Source organism: Lepidochelys kempii, chromosome 10 (assembly GCF_965140285.1).
Source record: "Lepidochelys kempii isolate rLepKem1 chromosome 10, rLepKem1.hap1, whole genome shotgun sequence".
Lineage (NCBI taxonomy): Eukaryota > Metazoa > Chordata > Testudines > Cheloniidae > Lepidochelys > Lepidochelys kempii.
In genome coordinates, this window is record NC_136389.1 from 76,826,093 (window position 1) to 76,851,927 (window position 25,835).

General features: G+C 38.4%; 1 protein-coding gene across 8 annotated transcripts in view; it reads left to right on the forward strand.

Moving 5' to 3' along the window:
* The window catches only part of MEF2A (myocyte enhancer factor 2A), a 158,616-nt gene extending 132,781 nt beyond the window's left edge, over positions 1–25,835 (forward strand). For 5 of the 8 annotated variants that reach the window (XM_073304262.2, XM_073304267.2, XM_073304264.2 and 2 more), the window contains 5 exons: positions 7,538–7,728; positions 9,447–9,470; positions 15,416–15,542; positions 23,836–23,962; positions 24,746–25,835. In XM_073304262.2, the coding sequence (XP_073160363.1) occupies positions 7,538–7,728; positions 9,447–9,470; positions 15,416–15,542; positions 23,836–23,962; positions 24,746–25,076 (800 nt within the window). In that variant the 3' untranslated portion in view covers positions 25,077–25,835. The remainder of the gene's footprint in view (positions 1–7,537; positions 7,729–9,446; positions 9,471–15,415; positions 15,543–23,835; positions 23,963–24,745) is intronic. The other 3 variants (XM_073304269.2, XM_073304265.2, XM_073304266.2) reach the window with 1 other exon arrangement.

Sequence of the window (25,835 nt, forward strand, 5' to 3'; positions counted from 1 at the left end):
CATACACTTCCATTAATGGCAGAGGTTTGTCTTAATGGTATGATTAGAGCTATACTTTCTCTAATCACCAGTGGTTAAGTGTCAATGACAATACAAAGTATATTTATTTCCACTTTGAGCTGTCCTAATACCACAATTCCACAAATGAAGGAAAGCATACACTTCTTTAAAACAGTGAAATACACGTGTAGATATTTCCCTCGTGATGAGAGCTGAAATTTGTACTGCTCCTATGACTACAGTTTCAATCTGCCATCTCGGCAGTGTTTTTCTTCAAGAGGCTAAGAAGTGGTGGGGGGTGTGTGTGTATCTGTTTTAATTACTTTCACAACCTTACTGGAATTATCTTTATTTGAAATAGCCACACTGATGACATTGACAAGTGCTGATTTTAGTAATTTTTCTTGTTTTTGATACTCAAATTTTTCTCCCAGAATATTTTTTACTTATATAAAAATATTGAAATATCTTTTTCCTACAGCACTATTTTTGGTTAGTTGATTTAATGTGGATATTTTTAAAATTCACTTATGTAGATTTTTGGTGATGGACCATGATATGTCATATTTGTTTGAGGTATAAAAATATGTACATAATTATCTTTTCTCTTTCTTAATCTTATATTGTTTTGCGGATTGCCTATGATTAACTTTTCCAAACCATATACAACAAGTCCGTTTCTCTGAAGCCAAATCACAGTAAAAGATTAATGACATCAAAGACTATAATTTATGTTTAGAGTAGTAATCAGAACACAGAGTACTTTCCAGCCACGTGTGTTCATTGTTTCAGCTGATGTGATTTATATAGTGAAATATGAGCCTCACTTTTCAAAATGAATCTTTCCCAATGCTTGGATCTTGTAGGACAATATATGAGATTAGTCTGTATTAAGTTTCTGAAGGAATTGGTGTACACCGTTGTTGAATAGGAATTTTGAGAATTTAGTCTTAGTACAGCAAGTACCTCAAAATTAAAACCTGTTTCCTGTCCAAAAAAGCATGCAGGGTGTCACGGTTCCTCCCCCACTCTGAACTCTAGGGTACAGATGTGGGGACCTGCATGAAAAACCTCCTAAGCTTATCTTTACCAGCTTAGGTCAAAACTTCCCCAAGGTACAAAATATTACCCCCGTTATCCTTGGACTGGCCGCTACCACCACCAAACTAATACTGGTTACTGGGGAAGAGCTGTTTGGACGCGTCCTTCCCCCCAAAATACTTCCCAAAACCTTGCACCCCACTTCCTGGACAAGGTTTGGTAAAAAGCCTCACCAATTTGCCTAGGTGACTACAGACCCAGACCCTTGGATCTTAAGAACAATGAACAATCCTCCCAACACTTGCACCCCCCCTTTCCTGGGAAATGTTGGATAAAAAGCCTCACCAATTTGCATAGGTGACCACAGACCCAAACCCTTGGATCTGAGAACAATGAAAAAGCATTCAGTGTTTTACAAGAAGACTTTTAATAAAAAATAGAAGTAAATAGAAATAAAGAAATCCCCCCTGTAAAATCAGGATGGTAGATATCTTACAGGGTAATTAGATTCAAAAACATAGAGAACCCCTCTAGGCAAAACCTTAAGTTACAAAAAAGATACACAGACAGAAATAGTTATTCTATTCAGCACAATTCTTTTCTCAGCCATTTAAAGAAATCATAATCTAACACATACCTAGCTAGATTACTTACTAAAGGTTCTAAGACTCCATTCCTGTTCTGTCCCTGGCCAAGACGACTACAGACAGACACAGACCCTTTGTTTCTCTCCCTCCTCCCAGCTTTTGAAAGTATCTTGTCTCCTCATTGGTCATTTTGGTCAGGTGCCAGCGAGGTTACCTTTAGCTTCTTAACCCTTTACAGGTGAGAGGAGCTTTCTCCTGGCCAGGAGGGATTTCAAAGGGGTTTACCCTTCCCTTTATATTTATGACACAGGGTAACATGCATTGGTAGTAATGGTCTGTTACTTTTGCAGTATTTTGAAAGTACTATAGTAGTCTGAGTTGAGATAAATGAAAATTTAATAAAACTGCCCCAGCAGAAATAAATTATAGTAGCTCTACATCTTTTTTTCCCCTATTTTCATTTTTTAACCTCATCATCCATTCAAATACAGTAATTTATTTTTTAAAAGGTCTGTTGTGGATGGGAAGGAAACAATGCAGTTTTCCTGATACAATATAATAAATGGAACATACAGGGTTACTAAAGCTTCAGTCTGGCAAACTGCCAGACAGTTACATCATCCTGTAATCATTATCTGTTTCTGGCTCCTAATCTTCTGCTAAATATTGCTTTTAGCTCCCCTCTCACTCCTTACTTATAATTTGATTTTCTTGGGTTACATCGTAATATATATAAAGAGCAGCTTTTTGAATTCTTAATAACAAAATAATATGTTTTTGCCTAAATTAAATATACGGAATACCTATTCTAAAATACTTTTGCAGCTCTGATACAGGATCTTTAACTAATGTCACTTTTGCGCTCTTTACATGCTATTTATAACAAGCACATAAAACATTTTATCAGAGGAGTCTGTTTGATACAGACAGATCAATGCATGTATTACATGTGATGGTATTCTGTTGCTTTCTTTCTACCTAAACAAAACAATCTACTAAACATTTTTATGTTTTGCATATAAAATGGCACAGTGTACTGGCAGGAAAAATGCTTTGAATCCGTCTACCCCACTGCTGGGTGAGGTACTCCACAGAGAACGCAGTGGTGAGGGGTTTGTTGTTTTTTGACAGCACCATTAGAAGCATGAAATCTTTTTTAAAGGAGTGGCAGAATCTTGTAATAAGGGCTACAGGAAATGACTGTATTGGGTGTGGAAGAAGAAACAACAGTCCAGATTTAACACATGAGCCACCAAAATAGTTGAAAACAGAGTGCAGGAAATGGCCTCATAAAATAGGCTAAACTATACTATACACTAAAAGGAAAATGGATGAATAATACAAAAGCCCATTGTTTACAGTGATAGTGTTGATCACTCTAAATAGAGATTCAAAAGGATCACAAAAATCTGAAGCATATCAAATGTTAAATTGAAAATACTAATGCCTGATAAAACACTGCTATTTAATATATAATAAACACAAGCTACAATATAACAAGGAGCTGTTTGAATGTGTAGTATGCGGATATAATTATGTGCAAGTAAAATGGTCTGAGACACAAAGGTAGTATTTATAGTTCCATGTACCTTTAAAAGGGTACTGTCATGTCAAAATCACACTGTTGTCAAATATTTTTTCTTCAGCATTCACCCTTTAGAAGACTAAAATTGAATCTGTTTAATTGTACTCCCAATTAATCTGTTATTACTGTGTGAATTTTCTCTTTCATGCACACATGGCACAAACAGATTAAATTTGCACCGTCCCCTGTATTATGAGTCCATCTCTTAACCACTAGGCAAAACACAAAGCAATCCTGTGACTCATCTGCTGCTGCTGTTTTAACCACTAGCTGGAGTCAAGAACCACAACCCCTTTTCATTCCTGCACTAGTGTTCTGCCTGTTAGCGTGCCACACCTCTAATCACCCTCCCTCCTTCACTGGGTTATGCTAGGTTTGCATAAATTCTGGTAGAATGTATGGAATTGGTCCCCGGTATACCTTCTGCTCATCTATGTCAACTTCACCCATTGGGCACTTTGTATGTTTTCTGATAGTCATAGATTTTGTGCCACAGAAAAATGAAATCAGTCAATTGGTTTGAGGGGGCACACAGAGGTAGTTTACACTTAATATATTTTTTGATTGCAGAGGTATGTATTTGTATAAATATTATACATATTTGATTTTATCCTTGTTCCTCCACTCTTTGTATATGTCTTATTCTTAGACCCAGTTCCTGCAGGTTTCAGAGTAACAGCCGTGTTAGTCTGTATTCACAAAAAGAAAAGGAGTACTTGTGGCACCTTAGAGACTAACCAGTTTATTTGAGCATAAGCTTTCGTGAGCTACAGCTCACTTCATCGGATGCATACTGTGGAAAGTGTAGAAGCTCTTTTTATATACATACAAAGCATGAAAAAATACCTCCTCCCACCCCACTCTCCTGCTGGTAATAGCTTATCTAAAGTGATCACTCTCCTTACAATGTGTATGATAATCAAGGTGGGCCATTTCCAGCACAAATCCAGGGTTTAACAAGAACGTTGGGGGGGGGGGGGGTTAAGGAAAAAACAAGGGGAAATAGGTTACCTTGCATAATGACTTAACCCCTCCCAGTCTCTATTCAAGCCTAAGTTAATTGTATCCAATTTGCAAATGAATTCCAATTCCTGCAGCCACTCTGTGTGGACAGATCCCAAAACCATTGCAGAGCCCCATTGAAGTCATTGGGATTCTGTGTAGGTGCAAAGATCCACTTGCGTGAAGCATTTGCAGAGTTGGGACCTGGGATTGTAAACTCTTTAGAGAAGGCCCATGACTTCATTTGTTTGTACAACACGTAGCACAGTGGGGCTCTGATTTTGATTGGGACCTTGAGTGCCATTATAATATAAATGTTAAATAATGTCTCTGTTCATGTCCGACTCTGGAAACTGAAGTGCTTTTTCCCACTTACTCTAAATGTGAATTAGTTTTACATCATCTATGTATTCAGAGATATGACTGAGTGTGTATATAGCATAAAATATAGATGCATGCTTTGTGTGTGTACATACATGTCTATAATGCTTCTATATATGTGTGTCTTTTGATTCATAAATATCAGGTCTTGTCAGTGAGTTTTAATGTTACCAGACTGCATGTTTCCTAATTTCAAGCATGCTTAAAATTTTCACCACGACTCCATTTCTTGTTTTCCTTTAAGGACCTTACTTACTTAGCCATGGTTACTTCTCACTTAAGCATCAGGATTGCAGCCTTCTTCACATTCGCAGTGTCTGCCATTTCCTGCTTCCTGCCAGTGCCCCATACCAGTTAAAGCAACCATCAGCCAGCCGCTCCCTGTAGTAATTTCACATACAAACTCTGTTTGGATTCAGCTCACTCAGACCTTGCAACAACCATAACAATCCATCCCTGTTTAACTACAAAAAACCCTTCTCCATTCTTCCCCAAGCAACCAACCCTATAGCCATATCCGATTTCAGACGCTCTCCTCACTTCCAACAGAACCCTCCACCAGCTTCACCCAATATCTACTACAAATCTATAGATATACCTAACAAATTGTCCTACCCTTCCAAAAACCACCCTAATTTCCACAGTTTCTGTTTCACCACCCCAGCTGTTCTTGCAGGAGAAGCCTAGAAATGGCCTTGTTAACCTAGGGGAGAAAAAAGACAGTTTTCCCTCCCTGGTGGAGCGGTACTATAGTGGCTTTTCTTCCTGTGGGAAGAGACCATCAGACTTTTCTCACTGTCCCCCACAACCTTTGTGGAAAGATGGTTGAATATTAAATTATTTTTGATTATTGAGCTAAAAAAGGTGTTTTTTTTCATTTCAGTTTATTTGTAGCCAAACAATTGATTTTTTTTTCCATTTTATTCCTCAAAAACCATTTTTTAAAAATGTTTGGTGGAAATCTTTTCTATTTTTTAAGTGGTGTTTAGCTGAAAAATCTATTTTTTTCCCATAGCCATTTTGTGAGAGGAGTCCCCTGGACCCTCTGTAGGCTTGGGGTACATGAGAAATGTAAGAGGCTGTACAGTTCCAGTCAGAGACTTTTGGCACAGTAAGAAATCCACCAAAAAGGTGAGAGGGCCACAGTTTGTGAGTTCACTGCTCATTGATGCAAGTGTCTGGATGGTTTCTGTGTTTGGATTTCCAAATTCCAGTGATATTGTATTTATTTTATTTAAAAATAATTTTGTAAAGTTTCACACACCCCTTTTTGAAAAAAAGGTTACCAATAAGGTATCTTATTAAGATTATATAAATTTTAAGGACTTTTGGTTATTTGATTACCATTCATATATAAGAGCCTGTTGTTTTTCCACTGTTAAAAATAAATAAAATTGCTAGCATACGGCATAAGTTTACTGTATAATGCATCACTGTCAATCACTTAGACATTGTGTCATGCTGTCCTGTTAATACACTTCATTGTTCTTCATAGTCATTTGGAGTTTTGCTTAAGAGAAAGGAATGTGAAACTGTCAATTTTTTTTATTTTAAACACCTTTAAATTAACATGTACTTACTGTAATAAAATGGAATTGGGCACAGGGGCCTATTCAAATTAGAATGATAGTATAATATTCATGCCAGTAAGGTGGTACAGGCTATTAAAAGAAAATTTCGCACACAGTAAACTTTTTGGTAATAGACCTGCCACTGAATGGTGACTATAAAGAGCACTTTCAGAACTGGAATGTTAGTATAAACATAATTTATTATTAATTGTATTTATTTATACATATACTGGTTTTATAGTGTGAACCACACAGTTCACTTCCCCTGTTGTAAATTTCTCTCATTTTCAGCTTAATATATTTTTTCATTAATGGCTGAATAAAATCTGTGTTTTCTGAGGACCATTGCTATAAATTTGGCAACATTGTTTGGATGAAGTCTTCAAAAAGGTTGCCTGAAGAGTATATTGCAGTTGGCTAGTTTGTTGATGAATGTTATAGGAAAACAATTAGAAATGCTTCTGCAGTTAGTTGTCTCAAAATTTGGTATTCCTTGTTTCACTGACTTGTTTGAATGTAACTTAAGGTCTGAATCCTTTGTGATACTGATCACTCTCCATTCTCATTGACCTCAGTGGGAACAGTCAGTACCCCATAGGCAATGACCTGTACACAGCCTAGTGGTGACTAGCGTGTGTGGGAAGAGGCTGAGGTGGATGTTAAGGAAATGGACTTGTTTCAAGTTTCTCCTCATCTTCCTTGTTTGGAGAAATACTGTATAAAAGTACTTATAAGATTCATACCATCTTACCAGAAAGTATTCTCTGCTAAAATAATGTATTTTCAAAGGTCAAGAGCAAATTGGAAAAATGTAGAGCTACAATTTAAAGGTTTGTTAATTGAGATACTGAAAATGTCTTTTATGCAGTGTAAGGTCCACTTGTTTATTTTTACAAAAGAATCTTAAAAGATTTTGTAGGCTGTTTTTAAAAATTTTTTATAAGCAACAGCACATTGTAATTCGTGTTCTGACTGTGGGGCGTGTGGGTGGGGTGTGTGTGTGAAGGACCATTTGTTAGATACTGTTTTGTTGCTACAGCAGCCTAGAGGAACTTCAAAGGATAAATTAACAAACAGATGGCTTTAACACACTTCCCTGACAGCGTGCACTCCTCAGCGTTTAAGCTGCCACAACACACCCTGAGGTGACACCAGCATTACATATTGATCTTTTGGTGAAAGATACTTTGCTTTTTCTGTTCTACACTGTAGGATGTAGTGTAATTATTCATAAAAGGGTTAGACTCTTGTGAAATATTTGCAACTGAAACTTTTGTCTAAAAATAATGTGGAATTTGTACATTTGCACTATGGATTTACACTGCTTGTGCTCAGTCTTAAGGTGCATTTCTTTATATTTCCTACTTTAGGAAATGGATTTATTAACTCTCGAGCGTCACCAAGCCTGCTAGGAACCACTGGTGGTGGGAATGGATTGGGCAAAGTTATGCCTACAAAGTCTCCGCCTCCACCCGGAGGAGGTAATCTTGGAATGAACAATCGCAAACCAGACCTTCGTGTTGTCATCCCACCTTCCAGCAAGGGCATGATGCCTCCATTGGTAAGTTGGGCCATTCATTCTATAGTATACTATGTACAGTATGCCCAAGGGGTGAAAAAAGAGTGCTGCTGAAAGCAAAACTATAATATGTGTTAATTTGCACTCACACAAATGATCTCATATAGCACCCTAGGCATTATGGAGATGGCACCTTAGAAACACCCCTATCGTAGGAGACTTGACTGATAAAAGAACACAACTCAAGTGCAGATTGCCATCTTGGACAGTATTAGCAAAAAAAAAGTGGGAGAAGATATTCTTACTCACGTTGGATTAATAAATACAGAATAATGAGCTGATCTACATTGGGTTATTTACATTGCCATATTGAAGACTTTGGTTTGGTTTCGTGTCCTGATTGCAATCTTCCTGGGTTGCTAGGACTGAGGGTTTTAGTGGTTTGGTTTCTAGGGGGTGAGGGAAGAGTTTATTGTACCACTCAGCAAGGGCAACTTTTGCTGATTATTGAGCTGTGTTGGGGTGCCTCGATGTCGAGTTCTGTCCGGTTCTCCCAGGTTGTAGTATTGGTGAGTTGTGACGTTTCTCAGAAAAAATGATTATGTGGGAGGAACCTTCATTTGGTTTGGTGTGTTAGTACAATAGCCATTCACTCCCCATATTTGGAGTTAAAATCTTGAACGAGGACACAAGGAAGAATGAATGGTGGTCTAATCATTTGTACATCTCACAAAACAACTGTGCATTTCAGCACATCAGCAATGTTTGTTCATCCTACCTCTAGATATAGCAGAGGGTATTGCAGGTCAGACCTGAGGTTGGAAGAGAGCTTCTACTTCAACCTTGTGTGGCTGAAGTCATTGATATTAGTCTCTATCTTTTTATGTGCAAACTCACAAGCATTTAAGTACATCTATTCAGTTTACGAATCCTCCCCTATATGGAAGTAGCCAAAAGGAGCATAGGATGTAAACAGTATAAGCATTCTTTATACAATATTTACTTATTTATTTTTAAGATTCCACAAATGTTGACATTTGCTATTGATGGTAGAGCTAAATCACACAAAATCAATGTAAGTAGCCAGAGTCCTAATTAAAGAAGTTCTTTAACACCTTTATTAAAATGTTTGAGGTTTTTCTAAAAATGTACAAATTATAGAGCACATTTATGAAGAAATATATTGCTATTTCTTAATGTGAAACTTGTGCTTTAAATTATTTTGAAAAATAAATACGGGGGGAAATATTTTAAAAGGCAATTTTAATGTTTTCTCCTTAAATTATCGCTCTCTGTCTGGTGGAGAGGGGAGAGAAGTAAAGAATAGAGATGCACAGATGTCATGGTGATTGGTGGACTAAAAATACATGCCTCTGCAGTTGACTTTCATCTGATCAGTTCAACCATAATAGAACCAATGTGCACCTGTGTCCATATATGATGTCTGTGAATACTTGTGCCCTTGCTAGTTCAGCCAATGCTAATTTTCAGATCATCTGTAAACAACCTTTTGTTGTTGTGAACACAACTTTTGCCACAGTATTTATTCCTGCATCAAAACATTTTTATTAATTGACCGAATGTGTGTATAGTAAGTATATAATCTCATACTTTGTAACTTTGTTTACATAATCGCATGATAAATTCAAAATATTAACAAACCAATAAATAAATCCTGAAGCACAAACATGATTTATTTTATTTTTGAAAGCAATGCTTTTCTGAGTAACTTTATTATCCCTCTTGTTTGCTGAATACAGTCGGAGGAGGATGAATTGGAGTTGGTGAGTTTGGGTTCCTGCTTGATGAGTGAAGAAAGCTTAAGCCATACGACATGGTCTCAGTTATACCAATGTTCCCTTTATGGCAGAGAAATGTACTTGTTTTATCCAAATAAAAAAACCCACAAAAATTGCAGAGTGCAAATACAGCCAAAGTCTAGCATTCTCCATTTGTAAATTTATGTTTTTATGAAACAGTTTTTTCGTTTTTCTTAGAGGGAACATTGGAACAGAGCCTTACTCAGTAACTGTCCATGCACACAGAGTACTTGTTCTGATGGGGTAGAGTGTTAAATGCCTTATATAGTCCCCAAAATTATTGAAATATTTTTAGAAAATTACTTCACTCCTGAAGTTCCTCAAATTGTAACACAAGCTGTGTGTTACTTCTCCTTCTTTCACGGAGATTATTACATCATTGCTAGTGAGGTCACCTTTTTACAGAGTTGGATTTATTTCATGCTTTATGAGATGATCAAACCACAAAGGGGGGTTCCCTGTTTACCACAAGGAATATGGAATTGCAAACTAATTATTTTACCTTTTTCAACTGGAAAGATGTTCTGTATTTGAAAGGAAATTGCTGTTTTTCAGAAAACATGATATCTTTCGATGTTCACTGTGGAAAATAAATATAAGACTAAAAATAGGTTGACTCATGAGAGTTCTAGATTATTTTTCCCAGCAATATGCAAATGTTTGAGGTGTTATAGCACAACAGTAATTGCAGAAAAATGCTGCATCAGAGTACAATTGTAGATCAGCTTCAAGATATTTATACACCTATGCTTTGATTTATTTGCACATGGACTTGTTGCTAATATGAGGCTCTAATTGCATGAAAGCATGAAAATTTCAGTAGTTTCTTTATATTTTAAGTTGGTGAATGCATGCTATTGGATGATATTTTACCTATATTGTTTTCCTAAATTTGAGCGAGTTGGAAAAAATTACTTTTGAAAATTAATACTTGAAGCTATCCAAAAATGGTGGTGGTTACAGGAAGAGTTTAAATGTTATTCTAATTAACAGCTATTTCATTTGTTTATTTTTTCTCAGTGTTGTAGAAAAGCATCTGTTTTTCAATACAAAGAAATATGGGATTTAATTTAATCCATAAAATAGTTAACCAGGTCATTATGTACATATCAGTGATTGTAAGGCTTACTCAAAATCACTTTCATTATAGACGTGTTTATGTTCTTTAACTGTCAAAATTGCCATGTTCTTCTAATATAAATTATTTGGAATCTAGATATAGTACTTTGGAATATGAATAATGTAGGATGAGCTTGCCCTCTAGTGGTTATAAAAATGCAGTGTGCCTATATAAACCTACTCAATGGACTGAAAAAAGCAAAATCTTTCTCAAACAAGACACTTTAAATTAGCAAATAAAGCACCCTGGGAATGCTATTTTATTCATTATATGGATTAATATGTGTTCTGAAATACAGTTTCATATCCTAGCAGTAAACATTAAATTCTACATGACCAGAATTGAACAGATTTACTAGATGGAAGGCAGAAGGGGTTGAGACCCTAGTTTATAGACTAATATAAATATATCACTCTCCTTCCATTATCTTGATCAAATTATCCCCATCAAAAAATAAGGTTCTGAAAATTTTTATGACCGTCTGTAAACCTTGGAATCCATAACTCAGACAAAAAGTAAAATTTGTCAGCCATCTAATATTTCCAAATCACACATCCAAACCAAGTGTCCGGGTATAAATTGCCTCTGAAAATAGCCCCAAATACCCGCCCCTCCCGATTCCCCGGGGATATCCTTGGAACCTGTGTAGTTTCCTAGTAGATGTCTCTAACTTTTCCATTATGTAGTAGTCCCAACTTTACAGGCTGTTATCCAAGAAACCTCTGGGAAAAGGCCTATTTCCTAAAGACACAGAAATCTGGTCTAATAACATATCTTCATAAAAGATAAACCCAGTCTCTCACTGTAACACAGTGGGATTTTCAAAACGTAAGCGATTTACAAACACAAATCTCAGTGAAAATAAATGGGTTTTCCCTCAAGTCACTTATGTGCTTTTGAAAATTCCACCCTGAACCTACAGTATGCCCCTGCTTAACACAGACACCAACATAATCTCTAGAGTAGTAGTTACTAGACTCTTAATCAAGTTCTCTATAAGATTCAGACAAAATAGGCATTCTTGGAGAGAAGTCTAGCTTTGCACAATATAAAATATTCCTCGTACATCAATTAAACTTATTTGAACAAAGTTGTTCCTACAATCAATGGAGGAAGAAAAGATTTTTGGAACAGGAGACAAGTTTGATCCTTCTTACTGGGCTGGCAAAATGCTATGCCAGCAATGATTTCATACATTGAGTATCCACTATTATATAACCTGTACATTCAGTCTCCAGCATCACTACTAATGGTATAATTTCATCTTTGAATGCCACCTTTTCTTTATCTTTTTAACATCGCACTAGAACCCCTGAGTTTGATCAGATACTGTAAATTCTGAAGCGTTAACATAATGCACTTGGACTCTAAGCTTTCCCTGTGTTTTTGTGCTTAAAGTAGTAGAAGAATACAGTACATTTAAAATGGTAGCTATAGCATTCCTTGTACTCTTTTTAAACTGTCAAGCTACAATTACCAGATTGGTAGGCCTCAGATCAGCCCTCATGGTTTTGATTTGCAGAGTTGCATAAACACAAGCACTGCCTGTATGTTCCATTCTTGTGAGAACAAAAATCATGTGTATTTCTATAAGGTGTGTTCTCTGGTTTCTTCTCTACTCTGTTCTTGAGAGAAGCAGGGATAGTGAAATACCAATATGCCACCCTTGATCAGAAGAAAACAAAGAGGGGGTGGTGGTTTTGTTGTTGGCGGGTGCTTCAGCTAAGAAGTTGAGAAGCTGCTGTTTTGGGAGCAAATAAATATATATAATTTTTAAGTCTGGGAGTATTACTTTACTTTTCTTTTTAAAAAAGCTAAAACTTAGGTCTGTTAATCTTAAACATTCCATTTAAAATTGGGTACCAGATGGCAAGGAGAATGATGTTCAAATTCCTTAGGAAAAGTTAGGAATAAATCTTCTTTTAAAAGAAAAACAACAACATGGCCTATTCCTGTCACATCCAGTCTGTGTTGACTTGGCTGTTTTGAAAAAAATTAAGGCTTCCTTGGTAAAGAATACTGCATGCCAGTGATGGAGTGGCCTTGTTTTCTAAAAGGCATCCATCACAATGTTTAAGTAAAGTCTTTTGTAGCAAATGTTTAGTAGAATCATAGAATATCAGGGTTTGAAGGGACCTCAGGAGGTCATCTGGTCCAACCCCCTGCTCAAAGCAGGACTGATCCCCAATTAAATCATCCCAGCCAGGGCTTTGTCAAGCCTGACCTTAAAAACTTCTAAGGAAGGAGATTCCACCACCTCCCTAGGTAACACATTCCATTGTTTCACCACCCTCCTAGTGAAAAAATTTTTCCTAATATCCAACCTAAATCTCCCCCACTGCAACTTGAGACCATTACTCCTTGTTCTGTCATCTGCTACCACTGAGAACAGTCTAGAGCCATCCTCTTTGGAACCCCCTTTCAGGTAGTTGAAAGCAGCTATCAAATCCCCCCCTCATTCTTCTCTTCCGTAGACTAAACATCCCCAGTTCTCTCAGCCTCTTCTCATAACTCATGTGTTCCAGTCCCCTAATCATTTTTGTTGCCCTCCGCTGGACTCTTTCCAATTTTTCCACATCCTTCTTGTAGTGTGGGGCCCAAAACTGGACACAGTACTCCAGATGAGGCCTCACCAGTGTCTAATAGAGGGGAACGATCACGTCCCTCGATCTGCTGGCAATGCCCCTACTTATAAATCCCAAAATGCCATTGGCCTTCTTGCCAACAAGGGCACACTGTTGACTCATATCCAACTTCTCATCCACTGTAACCCCTCAGTCCTTTTCTGCAGAACTGCTGCCTAGCCATTCGGTCCCTAGTCTGTAGTGGTGCATGGGATTCTTCCGTCCTAAGTGCAGGACTCTGCACTTGCCCTTGTTGAATCTCAACAGATTTCTTTTGGCCCAATCCTCCAATTTGTCTAGGTCCCTCTGTATCCTATCCCTACCCTCCAGCATATGTACCTCTCCTCCCAGTTTAGTGTCATCTGCAAACTTGCTGAGGGTGTAATCCACACCATCCTCCAGATCATTTATGAAGATATTGAACAAAACCGGCCCGAGGACCGACACTTGGGACACTCCACTTGATACCGGCTGCCAACTAGACATGGAGCCATTGATCACTACCCGTTGAGCCTGACAATCTAGCCAGCTTTCTATCCACCTTATAGTCCATTCATCCAGCCCATACTACTTTAACTTGCTGGCAAGAATACTGTGGGAGACAGTGTCAAAAGCTTTGCTAAAGTCAAGGAACAAGGAATGTCCACTGCTTTCCCTTCATCCACAGAACCAGTTATCTCGTCTTAGAAGGCAATTAGATTAGTCAGGCATGACTTGCCCTTGGTGAATCCATGCTGACTATTCCTGATCACTTTCCTCTCCTCTAAGTGCTTCAGAATGGATTCCTTGAGGACCTGCTCCATGATTTTTCCAGGGACTGAGGTGAGGCTGTAGTTCCCAGGATCCTCCTTCTTCCCTTTTTTAAAGATGGGCACTACATTAGCCTTTTTCCAGTCATCCGGGGCTTCCCCTGATCGCCATGAGTTTTCAAAGATAATGGCCAATGGCTCTGCAATCACATCCGCCAACTCCTTTAGCACTCTCGGATGCAACGCATCCGGCCCCATGGACTTGTGCACATCCAGCTTTTCTAAATAGTCCCGAACCGCTTCTTTCTCCACAGCGGGCTGGTCACCTCCTCCCCATGCTGTGCTGCCCAGTGCAGTAGTCTGGGAGCTGACCTTGTTCGTGAAGACAGAGGCAAAAAAAGCATTGAGTACATTAGCTTTTTCCACATCCTCTGTCACTAGGTTGCCTCCCTCATTCTGTCAGGGGCCCACACTTTCCTTGACTTTCTTCTTGTTGCTAACATACCTGAAGAAACCCTTCTTATTACTCTTAACATCTCTTGCTAGCTGCAACTCCAGGTGTGATTTGGCCTTCCTGATTTCACTCCTGCATGCCCGCGCAAATTGTTTTTAACTGCCTAATCCAAATTAGATGTTCGTCACCAATTTTAGCTCAAGACTGTGGCACATAGAGTATTATTAAGATGGCCATAGGAGTTATTCACCTACAAATGGCAGGATAGTCAGAGCTTTCTACAGTTTTGAGCTTAACTAATTTTCATATCAGAAGGCACAACCATTTTTTGTTAATGCAAAAGGCACGTGCTTTGAAATATATGTGCAGTCTAATGAGTAAACATTCAGTTCCCACAACCAGGGCAAGGAACCACAATATTATTCTACCACTAAGGTCTTGGCAACATTGAAGAGTTAAGGGAACTCTCCCACTGTTGCTTTTAGGACAGGTGCAACCTTACCTGAAAGTCCCATTTTCAAATGTGGGTTAGGCAGTTAGTAGTCAACCAAAAGTCAGTGGGACTAAGTGTAAGTCTCTTTTGAAAATGTGACTTACCCTCCTAGATCACTCCAGGCAGGGGCTTTTGAAAACTGTATACTCTAAAGGAGTGCATTTTCCTCTAAGCGCTGTCACATTATTCAGATTGACATTAATGAAAGCTGCCTGCACAACAAGAGAATATATCCATAAGTCTAATGCATTAATTATATCTCCTTTAAATTAGTCTAAAACAAAATTAGTTTTTGGCCCTTTAAATGTTTTGTAGAAAAAACTCCACAATCATGAAAAAAGGAGATACTGTTCTTATCCCCAAAATAATGTGAAAAGGGATATGTCATTGCTTTTACATTAACACATTCTATTCATTGTTGTAATTGACTTCCACAAGGCATGTTTTTTTTGTGTTTAATCATTTACAGAATACCCAAAGGATAAGCAGTTCTCAGTCTACACAGCCTCTTGCTACCCCTGTGGTGTCTGTGACAACTCCAAGCTTGCCTCCACAGGGACTTGTGTATTCAGCCATGCCTACAGCCTACAACACTGGTAAGTGTCATTTTTTCTTTTTAATTTACCATTTACCTGCTAGGTACAGCTAAGGCTTTCATGATTCTGAATTCCAGAAGGTTTACATGTTTAAGACACTTTATCTTACTTGAATATTTAATTTAAGTTAGGGCTCTTTCTTACTAGTTGAAAATTAGCCTTTAGTTTGTGAGAAGTGTTACTAATACGGAAACATACATCAGAAAGCAGGTTTTGGAAGAAACTTTGGTAGTTGGATGTCAGTTGTACATGATGGAACACAGCAAGAGACTGAAATGAAATGTGGTGTGTTTTCTATGTCAGTAGTGCCTGACCTGTTCAGTCTAAGGGCTGAAATATTATTTCCAAAACGTCAACAGGCAACAATCAATACTTTAGAGCATAGTGTCAATTCTGTTCAATTTCCTCTGCTCCTTTCAGGCCATGTACATGGACTAGAAACTACCTGATCATCTTGTGAGCCCAGATATCTACACTGCTATTAAGAAGCACCATGAGCCCCAGGGCTACAGTTTAGAGCCTTGAGGGCCACAGATTGGACACCCCTAGTCTGTAGTGTCTGGCCCATGTTGTATTACCTTTGATACTCATGGAGAAACTACATTGCACGTAGAATAAGTCTTATGTGGATCCAACTTAAAATAATCTAAGAGAGCTTTTAGTATTTTTAGGTCCCTTAGTTAAAACAAATAGAAGGGAAATAAAACCATACTTTACTTAATCTCACTAGCTAAGATGTAGTGTGCAGTACTGAAGTTTGGTTGATTAGTCTAATTTCAAAACTTAATGAATTTTGAAATATGGAACATTGCTAATCTCTAGTTATTAATTGTCATGCAATACAAAGCTTTCATATTTTAAAACAAAACATCACCTCTAGTCTTTTTGCTTGCAGAGAGAGTCCTTTATATAACCCGGTTGCTAGAGTGGCTTGTCAGTGGGAGGAGGAGAAAAAGAGGAATTTTCTAACAGATTTGAGAGGCTACTGAGGCTTCTATAGCTTGGGCAGGTTCTTCCCTCTGTCCTGTGGACCCACTGAGGTCTTCTGTAGGGGAAATTCCCCATTGGCCTCCTGACATTCCGACAGACCTCCTGATGTCTATACAAAGGTAGCCGCTCGCTAGCAGACTTTAGGAGATGTCCTGGGGATGGGGAAAGAGAGTCAGAGAGAGCAGGGAACTCATCAGGAAGAAATCAGGGGACATTTCCCCTTTCTTGTGGACCTACTGAGACCTTCAAGAAGGGAGAACCGCTCAGAGAGCCTTAGGAAGTTCATCACACCCATCACATGCCTTAAGTGGTGTATTGAATGCATCCACCTAATTTCCAAACCACAGGTTAATCAGGGGCCATCTCACCCTAACTGCCTCCTGAGCCTTAGAAGACTTATCCACGGACACCCTTAGCACTGTTCCTGGTTAGCCAACCTGAGGATCGCTGGGGCACATAATTATCTCTGAGCCTCAGAATTCTAGTTGGGTTTTAACCTCTGACCCACCGGTAGGCCTACTAGTCCCTAGAAATCCAGTTAATTAATTTATTACTTACATTATAACATCCAGATACCTCAGTTAAGATTAAAATCCCATTGTATTGGCTACCGTACAAATAAGAGGCAGACGCTCTTGTATTTATTTAATGTAATGAATGGGCCTATGTAGTCAAACTATTGATATAAGACTTTCACTGTATGACTCTGAACAGTTGAACGTGATTTGGGGTTTGTGAATACAGAGAGCTCAGTTTGCTTTGTCACCCTGGCAAATGCACTGTAAAATTCATGCCAAAGTCTAAGTCGTTAATTGAAGTAAAGAACAGAAAAAGAATAACCCAAAGCAAAGCATGAAAAGTTTTAAAGTAAAAAAAAAAAAAAATTGAACTACTGTTTAAATAAGACAACGTCTTTTTTTAGAGAGTGGTTATTAGTACCTTGTTTTATTAAACAGTTCTTGGGAGAAAGGAAAGATTAGTTTTGTTGCCAGACCTGTACGTTAGCTGTTGGAGTCTTTATAGACAGGCAAAAGAGGGAGGAAAGAATGAGAGCAATAAAAAAGGGGGGGGCAGGAGGGAGGGAAATACAACTTTTTATTGAGCGTGTGTGTGTGTGTGTGTGTGCATTGATCAATCACAAATGGCACTCTGGGCAGGTGGAATGGCTGCAAGAAGTGCATTTCTGAGCTCTGAATTCTGTCCCCGAACTGGGATTCCATCTGGCTAGTTTTAGCTGGTCCCTTCCTTTCCACCAACCCTTCTCAGTCTGGACAGGACTGGGCAGGCTGCCTTATCCCATTGTGTTGGTGCTGATGATCTTAGAATCGCGTCAGAAGCCAAGAGAATGGTAGGACAGGAGGAAGATAGTTGGGGGAACAGAAAGCAGTGTACAAGGAAAGGGAAAGGTAGAATAGGGGTCTTGTATGTATTAATCTGGGATTTGTGCTACTCCAGCATAGATGATCCAGTGTCCTAACTAGTGGTTTGAGGTCTGGAGATCTCTGAGTTCCCTTGAGGTTTACGAATAAAGGATGGAACTTCTGGAGCAAAGCAAAGGCCTTTCAGCCTTTCCTAAGGAAACCCTCGGGAGTCCATGTTCCCCAAATCCGTGTTTTAAAAGAGTCCCAAAAGGTGTCATGGTTGGAATAGGTCATTCCTTCATTATTACTCTTCCGACTAAGTCTAAATTTTGACACAGTTTTGGCCATTGTTTTTTTGGTTTTTAAATCCCCTTGTTTGCAAATTACAACTTCAGCACAGTCCTTGAGTTGTGTTAGTAGCCCGCTTCTGTCTATATAAATGCAGCTGTTGTCTTTTTTTCCACAGCCTTTTTCTGTTAACATAGTTGATGCTCAGGGTTCATACAGATGACACAACAAAACAATCCCTGCTTTGAAGTGCTTAGTTTGTTTTGGCTCACTCAGGAGTTGTAACTTGAAAGTGACTCTGTTTTTGTTAATATTAGTAGTAGTACATATTTATATTATGGCAGTGTCTTAAAGGTTCTAAGCACTGTACAAACAGAGAGAGACAATCCCTGCCCTGAAGGCCTTAACAATTTGAAGATATATACAAAGAACAGAGGATGGGGATGAAACATACAGTCAAATGAGTATGGTAAAGAATTGGAACTGCTTTGTTTGATATATCTCTTGTGTTATGTGGCTTGTTGTAGTAATATAATCTTAACTCTGAATTTTCTGGTTTTGTAATGTTGTTAACGTGCATATATTTGAAAAGTAGTATGCAGTCAAACCAATATCATCATGTGCTTACAACCTGAACTTCACCTTAGTTTTCTTGTGTGGGATATATAACTGTTTGATGTGAAACGGGTATAATATTTCTGAGGGGAAGAAAAAGATGGTTATCTGATAGATGTGGTACTTGTACCATCTGTAACTTATTTCTAACTGGAATATTTTGTTCTTAAACCTTAAACTGGTATAATCTTGCTGGATGTGAATGTTGCATGCGGATAGTATCTCAAGCTATCAGTTCCTCAGAAGATCAGTTAGAGACATATGGTAGCCACACTTGAACAGAGCAAATACATCTCACAAATACAGAAATTCTATTCTTGTCCTCTGTGACAATTGCTACAAAAAGACCTAAGCTTTCAAGGAACCTCATGTTCTATAGTAAAACTTCCTGATACATTCTCTGTATCAGCATAGCTTTTCCATATCACATCAGACCATTGGTTTATAAAACTAGGCTTCCTGCCTTTAGCAATAGCAGATATCTGACTGTTTAGGCACGGTAAATAAAATCACAGTGCACCTACCTAAATGTTCAGTTATATACATGGTGGAGGGAACAGAGTTCTTTTCTGACCCTTGTCCTAAATCACCTTATGACTGAAGCATAAGGTGTTACTATCCATTATCATAAATATCGTTTCTTTGCAATTTCAGTTTATTTTCCTACAAGCATTCATCCCAGACTCTGATGTTAAAGAAATCCCTCTGGGGATCCATGATGCAGAGCAGCACACCCATCTCAGACATTTGCTTTTAGTCCAGTCACAGCTTGTTAGAGGTCTAACTTCTTTGAGTTTTTATTGAGTGCAAATATATCTTGCTGACTGGAGATTGACTTCAATGGATAAGGGGAATAAAGCTGTCAAAAAAAAGAGATCCTCTTTACCCTTGTAAGAGGACTCTGGATTTATCAGTATGTGAAAAATGCTCCAGAAATTGACAGTCTTAGCAATGCATACAGATTTCAGTGCTAATGAAGCGCCTTGCAGAGTCATTGTGATGAAAAACTGGCAATTAAGAAAAAAGAAAAGCACAAATAGCTGTTCAGTTTGTTCAGCTACCAAACTATCTTCTCCTGTACCTCATAGAAGGATCTCTTCACAACAGTCTCCCTGGCTCTGCATGTTGAGAGTTGGCATTGAAGTGAATCACAGCTTGAGCAAACCTCCTTTTATACAGCAGGGCTAGGGTTATGACCTTTTTAAAGGTGTTTAAAAAATGTAATCCAACTAGGGATATGCTTCTTTGTAAACCAACAGAAGGGCCCTGTTTCTGAGACCTTAAAACCACAGGCCTAATGTCATGGCTATACAGAAATGCCCCCTCAGAAGGCTACAGCTTAAAATCTTGAGAAGAGGTGTGTCCCCCTCCCCTTCCAAGCTCATCAGCTGCATTGAGACCCTGTTGGTTGGTCAGTATGCCTTCATCTCTGGTAACTCCCCAGCCAGCACTAGGCTTTCACTGCAGTCATGTAGGGCACGCTGTGTTTAAGATTTCTACTGTGTGAGACACTGAAACTCTTGACTCATGTAGCACATTATCCTTCACCTAGCAGTACCTCTGAGCAGGTACAAATTGCATCAATTCCAGTGCAACAGACTGGAAATCTAACACAAGATTAATATAAATATGAATTCTTTTAAATCAGGAAGTACTTGAAGATGGTCAGTGCACATTTTTCTAGACTCCAGACGCTGCTTTCAGATTTGGACCTCTTGCATTTAGTGATGCTTCTGGGTGTGAAGGAGAAAGTTGTTGAGAAAGAAGTTTCAGAGGTCTGAAGAGATTGTAATGTCCTTTGGGGACATGGATGGGACAGAAGGTGATGGCTCTCCTCCTTACCTTTTAGATACAGGATGGAGTTAAACCTGTTTCTTTCTCTGAAGAGACATAGGGACAGAGGGTCATATTCACAGTGTGTTCCACAGTTTATGCAGCTGGACAATCCTTAAAAATTGGTGTCTTCACAATTCAGCCCCTAAAATCATGGCTGCAGATCAAGTCTAACTTCCGGCTACAGACAGAACTTAGAAATCAGTCTGTTTGCAAAAGAGCTATTTCTAGTTAGTTAACTTCGATTTCTTGTTACTTTTGTTGAGCAGTATTATACCTTGAGAGTATGTCCAGACTCATACAAGTTGGAACTTTGGCAGCAATGGTAGCTGAAATTTCACAATGCCTCAGAAGATGAGATTTTCAAAGCTACAGCATGGAATACCTCCATATTTCACAGAACATTAATGTAACAATAGTATCGTGGAAGATAGCTATTACATGTTTAAATCTGTATCTCATTTTGTCCAATATAGGACCCACAATAATAAAATCCAACCTTCTTTTCCTTTATCTGTATGTAAATAGCAATCTAATACCCCACTGAAGGGAACGGTATAAGGACCTGCACAGACAAGCATACTCTTTCACCACCAGTTGGGTATTAATCATATATAGCTATAAATCCAATACAGAATGTCTCTAGAATTTACCATCAGAAAAGTACTACTTCTAAGCTTTTCTGAATGTCATCATGTTTGTGGATGACAACGTTTGGGAGTACTTTTACTCTGTAAGGGATACTCAGGCCTGGATTTAAAAGAGACAAATTGTATTATGAGTGTGTGATTTACACTGTATATGCCTTGGAAGATGTATCAGCTGTTGCACTCCGAAGGGACAAGTTTCTGACAGAATGTTAATGCAGGCTCTAGAGTAAAAATCCGTAGTCCACTTGATCTACAAATCATAGTAACAGGGCTAGCTGCTCCTCTGACCCATTTTCTGGCCTTTCTGAGTACACCCCTTAGGTAGGAGGTCTTGTGCCTTTAACTCCCTAGGGTGGAGTCACATGATTCTCCCACTTTTAGAGCAGGTCCTGGGTTATAGCATGCAGTGGATCAACTTTTTACACCCAAACAGGTCTGACTGGGTTTGGGTACCTACAGAAGCTGTGACTAGCACTGAATACTGTGACCCTTAACAGTAGGAACTAAGCCTAATAAGAGAAAAGGGTTTTAAAACAATAAAAAGTCTACATGCATGTCTGTCTAACCATCTTCATGGGGAGGGACCCCAATAAGTCTAATTTCCCCCAATCTCTGGACCATGGGTTCACCTTCGTTCTCGTTCTTTGGTTGGGGGACTTAGCAGGGATCAGGAGTAGCAACTAAAATCAATAGCCCTTGGTGTTTGGTGAGAGGCTGTTATCTGGGCTATTGTCTACATGCATGCTATTGTATGCATGTAGACAGACTCTTATTGAATTAATTCAGTACATGCATACAACAATCAGGCAAACAGAACCTATAGTATTCATAAATTATTACAGAGCAACTCCAAATCAGTCACACTAGACTCTGTAGTCCTAGAAAATATCTCATGAGAAATTGAACTATAGATAGTAACTGACTGTCATTTCAGACAGGTGTAAATGTATAAATCTGATTTGTAAGTCTCCAAAAAGATCCTGCTTAAGTAAATTGTTAGTTAATCTCTGGTGGCAATGCAAAGTAACTTTTTTCTTCCTGGCATTTTGTCTCATTCACAAGGGACCAGAAATTATATTAAAGAAGTTGTATTGCAAAGTGATTAAGAGCAGAGAAACGTTTTCAGCTTTCTCTTTTAAAACCTGAAAGGAAAGCATAAGTGATAATGATGAACTGAAAATAACTTCCTGTGTGTGAATGAGCAGTGAGAACTATCTAAGCATCATATCCTGGCAAAAAAAAAAAAATCCAATAATTGAATTGTTGATTACAGCTGTACAGTGTTCCTCTCAATCAGCATCTCAAAACTATATCCAAGTGCATGACACATTCTTGCTATATATAAAAAGAATACTTTAGTTTTTAGGCTCTGACTAAGTCATCAGTTATATACCACATGAATATAAGAATGAAACTGAATTATGGTGGAAAAAGAGTTTGATCGGTTATAGACTGTCAGTGATGCTTTTAGAGCTTTAAATATGTCTTGCAAATATTTCCTTATGCTATAGGAGATGAATGTTGTGATTTGGGATTTTTTTTTTTGGTTTGTTTTTTGCTGAACTAATTTAAAAAAGAAAAAAAGGCTTTTACGTCCTCACCATCACTATGATGATGGCAGGTGAGTACATTTTTTCCCTTAGATGGTACATTTTCATAGCAGTTTGTAAAGTAGCTATAGTTACAGGATTTTATTATTTTCTGGACCAGCATCCACTTGACCCAGGAGAAGTGGACAGGCCCCCAGAAAGATAGTACTAGGTTCCCTGATGATCTGTTTTGCACAACTCCTGCTCCAGTATAGGTTAGAGCATCATAAAGACTGCTCTGACTTATGCTAGCATGCATTGATCTCCAGGAGACACTTTACCAGTTTAGCATTGCTAGAACACAATAGTGATCCAGCCATGCCCCCACAGCCGTGGCAGAAGACAATGTGGCACAGGAGCTGGTTATACCAGTTGGGATGTCGCCTCTCTTGGATGAATTTTCAGATGGTCATATACTGAGCAGAGTAGAGGGGCTGGATCGGAGGAAAGAATCTGGCTCTCCTACTGTGTCGAGGGTTGAACCCAAGATGGGTTTTCTCTTATGCCAGATTTATTATATTAAATTATTTCAGTTGGTTTAGTGGCCTGTCTTAATGCCCACTTTTTTATTTTATTTTGAAGTTCCCGGACAGAGCAAAATATTCAGAAATGTACACGATAAAACCAGCACAGTAATGAACATTTTCTTTTATATGCATAGGAGAAGACCTGCTGGATGAAGTACATGTATTGTCATATTTATTGGTGTAAATGAACCCAAATCAAGCAATAGCAACTAGGAGTTGAAAGCAGGGTTGAGAAGAGAGAGCATTCTGAGGCCATGATCCTGCAAAGGGATCTGCGCGAGCAGACCTTTATGATGTCAGTGGGAGTCCACACAAGTGAAAGGGTCTGCCCTTTTGGATTCTTTTGCATAGTCCGCCTGTAGCTGATTTGAACAGGAAGCTAAAACTTTGATTCTTATAACTGAACACAGTATAAACCATTTTTCTTGCTTCTTTTTCAGATTACTCCTTGACTAGTGCAGACCTGTCTGCCCTGCAGGGCTTTAACTCCCCAGGAATGCTGTCTTTAGGACAGGTATCTGCCTGGCAACAGCACCATCTAGGGCAAGCAGCCCTCAGCTCTCTTGTGTAAGTGGATCTGTAATGTTAATTTACCACACCCGACTGGGAACATCTGCTACTTTGATTATAAATGAATAATCCTGCATTTGACACTGTTCAATAGGACTCTACTTTAATTTCTCCTTCAATGCACATGTATGTGGATTCTTCACATGTTTGCCAGTCAGCTCACAGGTTGTGAAATTACTGTAGTTATTTAAAAAAAAAATAGGGGGGAGAGGGGAGGACAGGGGACTTGCCTTACAATTTCTCTGTTGAGTATGTAGCACACTATTGGTTCTGTGTAAGTAATAATGCTGACAAACATCACCACTCTGCAGACATTTCCAAAAAGATACCTACCTGAAAGCTTGACACAGATTTCAAAAAATTAAACATTTCTATTTGTCTTAATTCCTTTAAAAACAAGTAAAATATGTAATAACAAACCACAGAGTAGTTGGATACTCAGGTTCCCCGGAAGAACACAGCACTAATGGAACAATTGTATCTAAAATTGTATCCATTTCTTGCTGATAAAACCCACTTTAATCTAATTGGTTATGCTTCTTCTGGGGCTTACTGAACAATAAGGTATGTAATAAATACCAGCACTCTGTGAACTAGTTCGGGATGTTGGGACACCTTTAATTCACAGTTTTCAGCTTTGAGTCTTACACTAAGCATTCAACAAATGTTTTTTTATTTCTGAATTTAGCTTGGATTCAGTTTGAGTATGGGCTACAAGATTTCACAATGCTTAATATTTAAATATAAATATGGATTGTAACTTTTTTTTGATTTCCCCAGTGCTGGAGGCCAGTTATCTCAGGGTTCAAATTTATCCATTAATACCAACCAAAACATCAATATAAAGTCCGAACCAATTTCACCTCCACGGGACCGTGTGACTTCATCTGGGTTCCCTCCGCAGCAGCAGCAGCAGCAGCAATCGCGGCAGGAAATGGGTCGTTCCCCTGTTGACAGTCTCAGTAGTTCCAGCAGTTCTTATGATGGCAGTGATCGGGAGGACCCAAGAAGTGATTTCCATTCACCTGTTGGGTTGGGAAGACCACCAAATACAGAAGATAGAGAGAGCCCATCAGTGAAACGAATGAGAGTGGACACATGGGCGACATAAACTTTCAGCATTGCCACTTCTATTTTGTGTTATCACAGTGAACTGTCCTGACATATCTAAATATATAAATAAGGACATGAAATAAATATATTTATATGTATATACATACATGCATATATATATCTTCACATATGTATATATATGTGCGAGTGTATGTAGCATACACAAAATCATCAGGCACTTACTACATACTCCTTGTATAGCAGCAGATGTCCCATGGTAAAAATATAACAAAACAATCCTATAGGTATTGGTCTAGTCTGGCATTTACCTGGACATGCTGTTTTAATAATAGAACCTGTTCTGCAAAGAAACATTGTACCAGTCTATAATCCTTCCACTGTAGATTGCAGAAACCAAGAGGGCTCCCCTGTAGTAATGTCCCCATGTGTGGCTACTTGTAGTTAAGAAACAATGCTTTGTAGCAGCAGAGCAGTAGAAAAGCAGGAAAAAGAAAGCAATACTGTACATAAAATGTCCTTTATATTACCCAACCTGGCATGGGTCTCTGTTGCAGAGGGTGCATGGCGAAGGGCTGCAGGTATAAAAACCTGTTTTGCACGTGCAAAAAAAATGTATTGGGTCAAAGAAGTGATTCTTAATTTAAAAAAAAAAAAAGTGAAAGAGAGAAGACCGAGAGAACTCGCATGAAATATTCAGAAAATAGCCTAGACAATAGAGCATTAACAAAGTAAAATTAATATATTAAGTTATAATTGGAATATGTTTGAAAAGTTTCTTTTTACGTTCTATCTTTGA